The following is a 14,552-nucleotide window of genomic DNA, read 5'->3' on the forward strand; positions in this document are numbered from 1 at the left end:
AAATAACAATAACAATAATAATAATAATAAAACATTCCAGGTGTGAAAAGCTAAGACGTATGCAACCCCTAAGGAAACAGGAAGGTGATCAGAGTTTTGAAGGGAACACCAGATTGCCTGGGTAGAGAGTGTATTTGGGTAGGCGTGATAGAACCAGAGTTAGGAATGGTGTATTCAAAGGAGGAAGACTAACCACGTAAACTCTTTGGGTACTTAGCACCGCTGTTTAATAAAACAATCTTCCACACGGGGGAACCGAGGGACACCCTAGTGATTTTTGTTGAGATGCTCTTCCCAATCATCAGGATTTCGAAAGTCACCGTAAACGCGCACAGGACTCTGCCGGTCCGGACGGACGGACGGACGGACGGACGGACCACTCGACTCGCACCCAGCCCCGCGGAGCCCCCGCCCCCCCGACGCGGAGATGAAGCTCCTGGCTGCAACCGGGCGGACTACGGGCAGCACCCGCCTCCTCCTCGCCTTCACCTCGCTACGCGCAGGCGCAGCGCCTTCGCACATGCGCCGTTGGGTCGGCGACGGGCGGGCGAGGGTCTGCATCCGGGTCGCCGTCGTGCCGCCGCCGTGCCCATTGTCTGGGGAGGGGGTCCGAGGCTCAGCGGTCCGCGCCCGAGGGGCTGAGGCGGCGCCGCGCTGCCGCCGCCTGGACACGTTCCCAGTCGCCGCCGCTCACCTGCGTAGCCTTTAGTAAGTGCTTCTCAGCGGCTCCTACCGCCCCTTCCCCGGGGAGAGTGCGGAGGCGCTCGGCGGGACGGGGGCAGCCCAGCGTCTCTCCGGGATGTCGGGCGGGTCGGGTCCTCCTTCTGCCGTGCCGTATCTCCGGCGCTGGATGGCGGAACGCCTGGAGGTGCTGTAGGGAAGCGGCTCCCTTCGCCAGCCCGGGCCCGGGGTGGTGCCGGTGCCGGCTATACGCGGTGCCCGGGGTGTGAGTGGTTCCCCCGTCCCTGGCACGGTGAAGCCGGTGCCGGCAGCACTCGTGTGCGGGCTGCCCCGTCGGGTTAACGCCGCACGTCTAAGCACGCTGCGTGTTCATTGTGCTGTCTAATAGGAGTACTGTGCTTCTTTCTGCAGTGGACCGCAGCTCGAAGAGGAGACAAGTGAAGCCTCTGGCGGCTTCCCTGCTGGAAGCTTTAGATTATGATAGCTCTGATGACAGTGATTTTAAAGTTGGAGATGCTTCAGGTAAATATATTTCCTCATCGCCTCTGTTGAGAATTACTTCATTTTTGTTTTAGGGTTGCTTGTTTAATGTCACGCAGGAGATAGAGTGCTATTAGTGAGCTGCTGGGACGTGGGGCTGGAAGAGCTTCAGTTGCATAACTGAAGATTCCATGCTGCAGATAGGAAACAACTGATCAAGTAAAACATACAGTGCTGCCTTTGAACATAAATTTTCCACAGTGGAAAACTCTGTTATCAAATAAGTTTTGGCAGAAGCATTTCAGCAGTTTCTGTGCTGATTGTCATGGCTATTTCTGTTGCTTTTTATTTCCTCAGTCAAAAGACAACTTTGGAAACTTTAGCTTCTTTTGGTATTGGAGTAACTGCTGTAAAGCCATTTTGTTTTGAATAAGTCTGGATAGTAATTTGTTGAGGACTGAGGAACCTGCCTGACTTCTCAAGGGTAATTCCACTCTGAGTGAACATCTTAAACAGAAAGATAATCTCTTCAAGTTTTTATTCTATATTATTATTGTTAATATTTTTTACAACAGACTTAGGATGTCTTCTGTGATAGCTGTGTAGAAAGATGTAAGCATTTCATACCAGAAGTCCTTGCTTTGGGATGTGTTCTTGTAGTGCTCTTCTCTGTGCATTCCTCAATCTGAATGAACATCCACAGAAACTGAAAGTAGACAAGATGCTGAATAAATTGAGCTCTCCTGGAGAGAGAGAGGAGGGGGAGAAAAGGGGCAGGACTCTGTTTGTTAAAAGCTGCATGGTGGATGTTTTACGTCATGCTCAGGGAAACAGGCAAAGAAAAGCAGTGTATTTAAGCTATAAGGGAAGCATTATGACACCTTGCCAAAGAACTGTATTTTCTTCGTTCTGCACTGGAGATGTTGATCTGTGTTTTCATCTGACTTTATCTTGCAAAAATATTCCCCATCTCCTTGTAATTACGTCTTTTTCTTTTTTAATCATCTATGAAGATCGTGTGTATTAATGAACTTGAGAAGAGCTCAGTGGTCATTTCACCAGTACCAGTTCTGTGTGAAGTTTTGAAGGCTTTTCTTGTTTGCTTCTATAATACTGCTTTGGGATTTTTTTTTTTTTAATCCCTCCTTTAGGTCCCAAATAAAATCTCTCCATTTTGCATTAGAAATGTAGGCTGTGTTTGAAGGAAAAAGAAATACAATATGAAACGTGGACATGCAATCCAGAGCAATGTATTATTTGATAAGAAAGTGGTTATTCATTACTTAAAAGTAATGAAAGCTTTCTGTCTCAACTTTGTGTGGATGGAAAGGACTATTTTGTTGTTGATTTTTCAACTTTCAGAATATGTATGTGTGCAAGGGGGAACAGTGTCCACCTCAGAGTGGTTCAACTGCAGTTGCATTTTGAGGAATTTGAATCTCTTTTAAAGCTACTAAATGGACTCAACTGTATAATTGGAAAAACCCAATGGGTTACTCTTTTGTGTTTGAATATCTTATATAACTTCCTTTTGCATAACATTAAGTGAAAATGTTTTTGAAACAACAGTGTTGGATGTTTTTCACTTTTTTTTTTTTCTTCAAACATTATCTTTAGTGTGGAAAAAAAACTTTGTGAGGATTTGGAGGAGTAGGAAGTTATTAAATGTATAGTATCTTAAACTGAATGAGAAGTTGTTGTACAGTTCATTTGGATAGCTGCAGAATATTTGAAATAGGGCATCTGTGATGATTTCAAAAGAGGCTGGTATAAAATACCCTTACGTTTGTTTGTACTTAATCCATTTCATGTAAGTGGAAGACGTACTAAAACAAAGGCACTTAGATAAATAAAATTGATCACTTCAAAGTTTGTAGGTATGTATGTATACTATATTTGTAGGGAAAAAAAATGGTGTACACAGAAACACACCTACCAGGCAAATTCTGGATTGCTGTTGATAGGATACTGATAGACAACGTATTTTCCTTTTGCTCTCTGCAGGATTTAGTCTTCAAAGCATAGTATGTAGTTCTCCACTAGAGTCAAGGTTGTTGCTCTTTTCCTTCTTTCAGTGGGCTCCATGTGCAGCCTGTTGCAAATCATGGTCTGTATACATACAGTTTTTAGTGGTTCTTTGAGTTCAGAATTTCACTGCACAATTTGCTTATAGAGGGGATTAAATAAATAGGGGCACAGGTGATCTTTCTACATTGTAAATGACCACTAAGTCTACTTATGGCTCAAAAAGATTCCTTATCTGTGTTAATTCTATTGCTCTGCATTGCATGTTTTATTTGAGTCATAAATATGTCTATAAGTAGCAATTTTTAAATTAAAAAAGAAGCAAATTTGACAGCTAAAGGTTCAAGGACTATCTAGACTATCTAAACACTGAATTAAAATTGTTCTGAAGTTGTTTACTCCCTGCTGATTTTGTTACATCCATATGTATGAGCTTAAGGATTTTAAGTGATATGTGGGAGTAGATGATAATGTGCAAGTCTAGGAGGACTGAACCCTTAACATTAAAATTTCTATGCATGTTCTATCAGATTTCAGGGAATATGTGATGTGGTAAGGATTTGATAAGTTGATGTTTGGTATTTATAGGAAGGAATTATAACTGCTGAATTTTGTATTCAGAATCTTGATGTCTCAGTGACTCTTTCATTACAGGAAGTTTATTTAATAGCCTAGCATCCATTTTCATTGCAAAACTTTCAGTAGGAAATATGCCCTTTACTTACTGTGTTATTTTCTTATGGGTTTATGTTACACTAACAGCAATTATTGACTTTTCTATTCCGAAGAAAAATTATAACATCAGTTTAAAGGAATTGATTTTAGGCGCTGTTATGTTATTGTCAAATTATTTAATAGAAATAATTTCAGGCCTGTTGGCTTTGTATTATTTTAATGCTAAGTAATTATTTTTTTTCCTAGCTCCTCTTTCACTGTTTCTTCATTAATTGCTTCTAAAGTTATTCCTTGAACAAGCACAATACGTGAATTTAAGGACTGAACCTCTTTTTCAGTGTAACTAAGAAAAGTGCAGTTGAATTCAGCCTTAAGGAGCTGAATTCAGTCATTACTTCTGCTAAAAGTCCCCTGGACTTTCATTTTTAGGGGCATTTTATAAATGTTTGGGATTTTTTCTTTTGTGTTGAGCATAAAGACTGACTTGCAGAAATACCATGTACTGTTATTCTCATTGAGGTCGATAGGAGCTCTGTTTAAATCATGTGATGATTTATATAAATGCATCTATTAGGTGTTCTGAAACACTTGTATTTGCAACTTTTGATTTCTCTGTTTTTATATAATTTGTTTCCTCTTCCATTGTTTCTTTCCTGTGCAGGATGTTGTCATATAAAAAGGTTTGCAGAGTATCAAATTGCAGTTGTGATAAACACAACTGAAATACAGATGAAAAAAATAAAGAGTTTTGTTTTTGAGAGTGGACTTGGGGAATGTTTTCCCGGATGGAGAGGACAAGATAATTTACTTAGTGATTAGCTCTGCTGCATTTTTTTTTTTTTTTCCAAGTAATTGCACAATATTAGTTATTGTAATTGAGTTTGAAGACTTAACTTTGCGTTAGCTATATACAATAGCTATATGCTATACTACATATAGCTGTCTACCAATCAAGGGTATTTTGGAGTGACTGACTGGTGTTTTGATCTGGTGTTTTCTTTGGAAGTGCTGAGACTCGTGTTATTCTTCCTGTGTCCTGACAGTCATCATGGCTTTCATTCTGGTAACTTAAGGGATTTATGATGAAGTAACATTGTTTTTCTTTGTTTCCTCCTGCTGTTACTTTTGCGTCTTATCTTTGCAGTAATGGTTACAAAACCATTGCTCGTACAAAACCTTGTACTTGTTCATTAAGAGAGAATGCAAATTTGAATTCATGGTCTCCTACTTAGCTATTTAATACTTCTAATTTACTTTCTCTTGCATCTCCCCTTTTTTGTGTGTGTATGTATGCCTGTCTTGCCGATTTTGTGCTGCTTAGCTTCTGAGCTTCAGTAACTCAGTGGGATGGACTGTTTACAGTGCGTCCACTTCTCAGGGAAGATACGATGTTTCAATTGTCAGCCACGTACTTGTGGCAGTGCCTCAGAGACTTAGTCTCCATTTATCATGTCCCTCTTTTAAGAGGTCAAACTCCTAGGAATCCAACTGTATGGAATATTATGGAATATTTAGCAGTGAAAGTTTGCTGAGAGAAGTCATGGGGCATATAATACTTCATCCACATGAGTTCAAAAGACAGTTCAAAGTTCAAAGACTAATCCTGAAACTGGGAAATGTCAAGTGAATTCAAGAGGTTGGGTAACTGATTCCATCTGTCTTGCAGAAGTCTGAGGCAGTTGAGGCAGTGCCTATGGACTCAAAGTTAGCTTGAAGTTTTGAGTGCTTTTAAGATTTGAATAGATATCTGTGAAGATGCTGTGATATCACTGCTGCTAGTGTAGAAGTGAGAAAACTGCTTATTAAAAACCTTTGTTTCTCCTTTTTTTTTTTTCTTCTTTCTCTTTCTATTAAATAAATACATCTTCTGAAATGATTGTAACAGTGGGTAATTGTTTTCATTTCCTGGACTTCCAGCCTCCATGGTGGTTAGAGACTTTTTTTCATCTCTTCTTTCAGAAATAAACTTCCCACCTCAGAACAGTAGTATCTTAGTTGGTTTGATTTTTGTTCTTTATGTTTACTATGTTTGTTCAGACGGTTCCAATTTTTTAATTGCTAGCATTACAGTATTGAATTGCCAATTGCCTACCTGGGTAAAGTAAAGTAATTTAAAGTAACTCTACCTTCATCTTTTGCACAATAGTTTAAAAAAGCCAGTGTCATAACATCGAAAAAGAGAATCTAGGTTTATGTTCAAAATGAAGTGTTAAGTCACTTCCATTGCTGCTTTCACTATAGCTTTGGGTTATCAGTTTGAGCACAGTGAAGCTGTATGATTTAATTCTAATAGATAACTGTGGTCAAGAGTTTACCAGTTACATAACACTGCCTATGGCAATTCAAAAGTTCATTTAAATTTTCATGTATGGTCTGGTTTTCCTTGACTTCTTACATTGCATTATTAATATTAGAGTTTTGTCATTAGTGTAAATGTTTCTTTAAGGTATTTTGGAATCTTCAATATTAATTTTAGTTTCTAGTTCATGTATTTTGGAAATACAGCTGCTTTTACCCGTGCCTGATATAGCACATGTGAGCAGCTTGACTGCGGGCTTGTAGGTGTTGTAAAGTGTGATTCTAGCAGAGATATCTAGGTAATTTCTCAACTTCATGTAAAGGATTTTTGTTCACCTTGTGATTGGGAGAAAAAGTCTACTAGGTTACTGATCGTAGTTACAGTAATTCAACTGTTTTTACCTCCAAAGAAATGAACCTCTCCTGTAGCCCTTTTGTTGTTTTTGTGGCTGTTTTGTTACTGTCCTCATAAAGGGGATGGTCTGAAGCATACTGCTAGATATGCTAGATGACAAAAAAGGAAGAAAAAAAAAAAAAAAAAAAAAAAAAAAGCCAGATGCTTCTTTTCTATTATCTGAAATTGGTTAGGCTTTGCCAGTGTAAGAGGCAAGACCAAAATTGAGTCTATGATGTCTTTTAGCTAGCTTATCCTTCAAACTGCTTTTTACAGAGCTGTTTGATAAGCTTAACACTACACTGAAGAATCAACCTGTCTTCTCTGAGTGAGTAGCCTTCTATTTCAGTAGTGTAGCACACGCTCTCAAGTATATATGGATTTTCTTAGAATGGGTAGTGTTCAGTTGCCTGCAAAATGGACATACTAAAATCCTGGTGTTTGTTTTTAAACAGCTGTAAGATACTGTAGTTTGTAACTATAGTAACTGTTTGTAACTGCTGAAAGATACTGTAGTATCTTTCCTCTGAAGTCTTGAGCACAGCATGTGTTTGAATACTGCTGTTGTGGAGCTGCTTTTGTTTACCTTTGTTTACCTTCATTATACTTTTTCTGATGTTAATTCTGGTGCATAATGGAGATTATATACTGGAGAATTTCTCAGTTACTGCTTCAGGGTGTGAGTGCCACCTGCTCCTGTGCTCAGCAGTTAAAGCTACAATTTGTACAGAAGTAAATATACCATTATCTCTAATATTTGTTCTCAGCAGAACTCGGTATTCTTCACTATTTGACAGTGTATCTGGCCCAACCTTTTACTGAGAGTAGCTTGACTCTTTTCCATAGGAGATGACATAATGTGGTTGCCGATTTGAAAGAGCCATTCTTTAAGAATTTCTTTCAAGGAGAAAATTGTATGCTACAGTCTCTTTCTAACTGAAAGTGCATCTGACAGAACTGCTACAAAAATAGCTGTTATCACAGAACCGTTCTTTTTAGAGAAATACCTATCACAGTGGATGCATTCAAATAGAGATATCCTTTAGTATAGGTATCTCTGGTACGTGCATGCATGCAGATAGAAAATACAAAATGTAACATGCAGTCAAAAGAGAATTTGAAGGTGAGAAGAGAATGAAACTTAAGTTTATTTGTTCTCTGCTTTATACTGTTTGTATGGCATATAGCAGTTAGAGTATTCTTAGTGCAGCAGTATGGATGTACAGAATTCACTGTTGGTCAATTGGATGTTATTACAAAGGAAATAATTCTCAAACAAAAATTCCACCCAAAAATGAAGTGGAAGCTTAAATTCCCAAGAAATCTAAGCCTGTTCAGAAATGCAACCACACAAAGTGTCCAGAAATCTTAAGTTACTGTTTTGATACAATATTGATATAATATATGCGTGTACGTATTATAAGGTAATAAGAGCTTGTGAAAATAATTGTAACGTTGCAAGCTCCGTACTACTTTGACACATTGTCAGTAGAAGCCTGTAATACAAAAATTTGGTATCAAACATCCATCTGGCATTTAATCTGTAGCATAAATGCCTAGTGGAATACTCTAACTTTGACTTACCTTTAGAGTGGTCATGAGATCTGGCAAGTAGGAATCCAAAGAAAGCTACTGTAATGTAAGAATTATTTCCTATACTGCATTTCAGTTAATATTGCTTTTCTTGCCTAGAAAGTATTTCACTATTTCAAAATTTGAGTTAGTTATGCTTCTACTTCAGGTACCATTATTAAGGCTGGTAGGGGAGGGGCGGGCATTACTAAATTACTCTTTGAGTAAGAGACTTTAATAAAACTTCCTTTTTTATCAGCTTGTAAGGGGCCTGTTGTTCACCTGGTAGCAGTAGCGTTCTGATCAGTAGTGGTAGCACCGATGTACTTTCTCATAATAGTTGATAATTATATGATCCCCTTATCAGATTCTTTCTGCTTCCACATATGGGTATACCCATAAAACCAAAATTGACCAATATATTCGTGTAACAGGTGAATAACCGGTCAGTCATATTCTGTGGGTGGGAATATGTGGCATGTGTGAAGTGTGCAGCATGTTCTCAAAATGTACGTGCCTTAAGAAGTATGTTGGCCTCCAATGTTTCTTTATTTGGCTTTATAAAGAGGTGGTTAAGCACAGAAATTCTCTCTTTGTAAGGTGATCAAATCAGTGTCATATTTGTGTGCGGTAAGTAAAGTGAATAAATATATATATATTTGTTTAATTCACGTACCAAAACGTTTCTTCTCTCTATTTAATAAAATCTGACAGTGCTACAAGGAGTTGAAGAAGGCTCTGAACAAACTGAAAGATGTAGCTGTTGGGCAGTTGATTCATACATTGGATCAAGCAACTTTATACTTAATTTTTTAAAAAAATCTTCTCTTGTTCTTTTTTTTTTTTTTTTATTAAAACAAATACTGTAAGTGAAAAACAGTGGGAAGATATAAGATGGAAGACAAGTCAAGGAGGATGATCTTTGTAAAAATTAACAAGTTCGCTTGTCATCTTTTTCAATAATTCTTGTGTAATTTGTACTACAGATGCCTTTATTTTTGCAATTTTTTTTTTAACATATGAATCTTTTTTTGTTCCTTGATCATGTGCAAACTGACTTGTGTTAATTAATGCACTCAGAAAAATATCATGTGGGTTATCTAAAGCTAGAATTTAGTGCTGTTGCGCAGACTTAATGCTGAATGAAGCATAGTTCATATACAGCTTGTAACTAATGTTGAAGGAAACCCCAAACCATAAAAATAAACCCATAACAGAAATGAATTTATAGGATTAGCTACATTCTTTTTTTTTTAAATACAATTTTTTTAAACTTAGAAAGCATCTCCAAAAATTAAAAATTTAATACTGTTTTATTAAAATGACGCTTTACTTATTGTTAATATTAATAATAGCTGCAGTTCAAATGAACATTTAATGTTCATTAATAAATTTTACCATCTTTTTTTTGCCGTTTAAAAATGCACTGATGTTTTAACAGATTCTCAACATAGCACTTGAAATAGCAGTATTTGGAGACAAATTGGAGAAAAAAAAATAAATAAACGTGGATTTCCTTATTAGGGAGGAACGTGCATCATTCTTTTGTTTAACAACTTGCTTCAACAGACTTTATTTTTGGGGGTACATTTGTTTTGGAACTTCTTTTTAAATTTTCATATACTCAACAGATTCTGAAGGAAGTGGTCATGGAAGTGAAGATGCATCAAAGGACAGTGGAGAAGGTTCCTGTACTGAATCAGAAGAAAATATCTTGGAGGAGGAACCAGCAGAAGAGAAAGTAGAAGAGCAACAGCCAAAGAGCTCTGCTGAAGAAGTGCCAACAGCAGACAAAGAGATAATTAAGACTGAAAAGAAAGAGCAAGAAGATGAAGAAGAGAAGCCGAAAAAGAAGAAAGAAAAAGAGAAAGCAGCTGAAACTGATCCTGTGGCTGATGAACAAGCAAGTGAACCAAAAAAATGGAATTTGCGCAGGAACCGGCCATTACTGGATTTTGTGTCAATGGAAGAACTAAATGATATGGATGATTATGATAGTGAAGATGACAACGACTGGCGGCCTACTCCTGAGAAGAAAAAAGGGAAAAATGCACTGCGAAAAGAAGGGAGTGATGGAGATAATGAGGATGATGAAGATGATGGGAGTGGAAGTGATGAGGATGACAATGATGAGGAAGGTAACGAAGAAGATAATAGCAGCACAGCTAGTGATGGAGGATCCAAGAAGAAGAAGAGTAAAGTTCTTAACAGAAATAATGCAGATGATGAGGAACTGACAAATGATAGCCTGGCTCTTTCACAAAGCAAGAGTAATGAGGTAGTGCAACCAACTTTCTATAATATATCTCTTGAGAAATGGAAACTACTCTCCAGTGCTGTTCTGTTAATTTGAAAAGTTAAAACTGATTGGCTGGCATTGTGTTTAGAGGAATAAACAAAGCAGCAAAATTGGGCTAAATAAGCACTCACTGCTTATTAAATAAACTTGCTTGGACCATTTGGCCGATCCATTGCCACTAAAGTCAATAGACAGACTTCTCTTGGCTTTAATGGGAAGGGCAATTGATTTAATTCTGAAGCAAATACAAGCTCTGGTCTGCAAATCAGCATGTAAGAGCAGAATATTTAGGTTAGTTGTAGGTTAGATGTAGCACATCTATAATGTTATAAAAATTAGAAACATCACATTCTCATAATAGCTAAATAATAGGTTATTCTGTATCCCAGCCCTTCTTTGTCACAGGCATCAAAATCTGAATGCTAGAATTCTAAGTAAATATACACAGTTGGGTTTAAAATCTAAGGATAATCATGACAATTTATGTTGGTTTTACATATAATGCATACAAGTGAAGTAATTCCCTACAGTGCTAAGAAGCATTTGTGTGCTTAATCATTACAGTAACTATTTTCTATTTGTGGAATCTGACAATATTATGGTAAGTGTCTAATAATGAAACTTTCTTTTCCAGTACAGTTACAGTTGCCTTAGAGGTTGAGTCCATGGAAGAATTAAAAGATAGTAGGTTGTCAGGATGGCTGACTTCTCCTCCAGTAGCAAAATCGTAAACAGAGTTTAAAAAAAAAAAAAAAAAAAAAAAAAGTTATTGTAAAATCTACATTCTATTTTCAGGAAACAATTGCAGCGTAAATGAAACATTTGCTAAATTATAGGGTATAACAATTAGAAGTATTGCTGCTTCATTTAGACTTTATTTTAATGAAGACTAAGCAAAATAATTGGAGGAATCAGTGGTCTCTGTTCAAGATTTTGATGTATATACTTATATACGTATGTATAATTGCAAGCCAGATGTGCAGTTTTAATAACAAGAGATAATCAAATAATTGTTTAAAAATGCATAGTTCTAGCTTTTTTTTTTTTTTTTTAATTCTCTGTAGCTATCTACTTATAAATGAATGGTGATGCTTAGAAATGTTGTTTACTATATTAGATGCTGCTTGGAGTAGTAATAAGTAATAGCAATAAGAGAATGTTCTTATTATTTTTAAACTTGTATGCAATTTACAGTCTGCAGACTTTCTCTTTCATTACACATCTAAGCTGGCCTGTGAAATGGTTTCACTTTGGCAGATATAAAGATCTTTCTATCCTGATCAGGCTACTGTTTATCTTTCATTATCAAGCTCTGTACAACACAATTCTTGTGTTGTTACCTGTACTGTCTTTGCTCAGGAGCTGAAAGGGCTTTGCCAGTATCAATGATGAGAACCAGGTCATCATTGGGAGATGGGTTATTTCCTTCCAGTGTTGTTTCTCATATCAGAATGGAAATGAAATCTTAGATTGTTAGGGATATATTCTTCAAGATGTCCTAAACTTCCATTGACTTGGAAAAAGAAGCCTACTTCAGAGACTCAGAGCACTTTTAAAATGCATCTTTTGGGAACCTTCTTAATATGCATATATTCCTCCTTGAATTTAAGACATCAATCAAAAGATAAAAATCACAATTTGACATTTTGCAGTTCGCGTTAGAATTCTGTAACTGTGAAGCTGAATGCTGTTTGTGAACAGATCTTTTAGCTAAGAGTCTTTCAACAGTGTCTATACACTGGATTCTAGAACTCATTTTTAGATTAATATTCAACTCTATTTTTAACAGCCAGTACTGTGGGGAAAAAAAAAAAAAGCTGTATTGCAAAATCTCATTACCTTGCCGAAGCTAAGTTCTTAGAAAAACAGATGTCTTAAGGCATAATTACTGCATGGAAGATTGTTCAGGTAGTTAACTCTGAATATTGTAGTATACATTGTATATATTCTAAGCCTTAGTATGCATTCTTAAATTCTTTGTGGCCCAGTTCCTTTTTTTGATTGGTGTGCAGTTTTTATTTTATTTTTCTGCACTTAAAATATTTTGAGGTGTGGATAGAGAGTCTTCTAACCTGTGCTGTAGTGAAATGCTATGTGCTTATGTACTGTATTGAGCAGAGGCAGACAAACATAGCTTTCTTTTGCAAGGTCAAGCATCATTAGAGAAATGATACTTTCATGTTTTTTATAAATTGCTACCACTTCATGGGATTCTCTTATTCCTAGTGAGGTGATTGTGATAATTACTGTTTTTTAAGATCTCATTAAGTTTATAAATAAGTAGGCATATAGCTTGAATGAAGTCCTTATTCTCACTTGGATAGGGAACAGGAGTTGTTTGAGAAGTTCCTGCCTTTTTCTCCAAGTCTGTGTCCGTCTGCATGAAAAACAATGTTATTCTCGTCTGCATTTGACCTGTTGGCTTTCTTCACATAATGCAAATCAAGATAGCTGTGAATCCTAACTCTAGATCCGACCTTCCATCACTTTTTTTGTTTTGCTCATGTTTGCGTATGTTTTTTGTTTTTTTTTTTTTTTTTACAGTGCAGATCTGTGCATTTACTGTATTTTTTTCTTTTATAATTACTAGACTTTGGACTTCTGTGACAGCAGAGATTGCAAATTAATTTTAAGTTTATGTTAATGAAGCCAAGTAATAATTTAGGTTGAAAGTATAGTCAGAAGAAACTGGTTTCTGTAGGCATGTGAGATGCTTCCAACAAGCTGGTGGTACTGAACTGTTAATCTGCCAAAGTTAGGGAGTATCTCCTATTTGAACTGCGTATATTATGTGTGATGGTGTGACACAATATTTTTGACAAATACGTGCAAATTTCTTGCTTGACTCAAAGTACTTCAGAGTTTCCTCTTAAAAGGAAGATGGAAGAAATGCTTAGTCAGCCTGTATTTATTAGGGGAAGAGCGTGATCTTATGAACAATTATGTTGTCTTTCATTTTTTTTTTAATTTTTTATTTTTATTATTTTTTTTTTTTTAACCTCTTGATGAGGTGGAATTTTTTAGTTTGTATTTTGTAGGCCATCTTTCTTTTCTTCAGAGAATATAGATTCCAAAACTAGAAGTATCTTTGCAATTTTCTACAGCTTTCTAACAAGCCACTTCTATTTGGAATAAGCCAGTTGAAATTGGCTAGAAAAAACAAAGGTGTCCCTGCCACCCTCCAAATACCTGCTCTGGATAAACCTGAAGTACAAAAAGGCTTTATCAGTGATTCATTGAAAACTTTGAGCAGAGCAGAGACTGTATCAGATTGACAGACTACCATAGAATTGCATAGACTGGTGAAAGAATTTAGGATCTTTGAGAAGGAATATCTGTTTCACTTACCATTCATAATAATTTTTATCTGCTTTGGATATGGAAGTGCTGTATTGGTACTGTGTGGTTTTTTTTTTATTATTATTATTCATTAATGGGGGGAATGGAGTGGAAAGAGGAAAAAAAAAGTTTGAAAGGCAACTTTCCACCTTAATTTTTTTTTCACCTATTTAATACACTGCAGCACTCTTGTAATATTCTCAGGCCTTTAGTGTGTTGAATGGATGCCATTTAGCCCTGAACTATCAGCCTCTGCTCTGAAAGTCTTAATTTCTTCTTTTTCCTACTTTTTTTGTTTCAGCTGTGTGTCTAGTCCCTGTAAGCCTTCATATCACCAGCGAAGATGGTCCAAACTCTGTTTGCTTTTAGTATAGGAAAGAAGAGAATTTATATAAGTTATGAAACTTTTGTGTAAGAGACAGTCAGTATACCTCACTGAAGTAATAAGATGCTGAGGTCATGGTGTTTATGGAAACAATGGAAATTCACATCCAACTTTATTTGGTTTGTGAGGTACTGCTTTGTTTCCTTAAAGAAACTCCTTTTTAAAAGGGAATTCTCTGAGTAGTGTAATACACATTGAAGGTTGCAAAAATGAGCATTAGACTTCCTTGCATATCCTATAAAAGAAAATGAATTGTTTTAATATATCATACAGTTTTGTATAGAGCCATATACATTTGCATGTAACAAAATAAAACAACTGAGTCAGTAAGTTATTACACTTTATTTATGTGAAGACTCATCAGGCTTTTGTTAGCTCATTTTTTTTTTTTTTTTTTTTTTTAA

The 14,552-nt window shown here is 36.5% G+C and overlaps 1 protein-coding gene across 5 annotated transcripts in view; it reads left to right on the forward strand.

Annotated features, from left to right (window-relative positions):
• The first annotated feature begins 472 nt into the window (after positions 1-472).
• Positions 473-14,552, forward strand: part of PHF14 (PHD finger protein 14) — a 155,477-nt gene continuing 141,397 nt past the window's right edge. For all 5 annotated transcript variants that reach the window (XM_048950407.1, XM_048950406.1, XM_048950408.1 and 2 more), the window contains exons 1-3: positions 473-708; positions 1,093-1,203; positions 9,757-10,403. In XM_048950407.1, the coding sequence (XP_048806364.1) occupies position 708; positions 1,093-1,203; positions 9,757-10,403 (759 nt within the window). In that variant the 5' untranslated portion in view covers positions 473-707. The remainder of the gene's footprint in view (positions 709-1,092; positions 1,204-9,756; positions 10,404-14,552) is intronic.

This window comes from Lagopus muta, chromosome 7 (genome assembly GCF_023343835.1).
Source record: "Lagopus muta isolate bLagMut1 chromosome 7, bLagMut1 primary, whole genome shotgun sequence".
NCBI classification, from domain to species: domain Eukaryota; kingdom Metazoa; phylum Chordata; class Aves; order Galliformes; family Phasianidae; genus Lagopus; species Lagopus muta.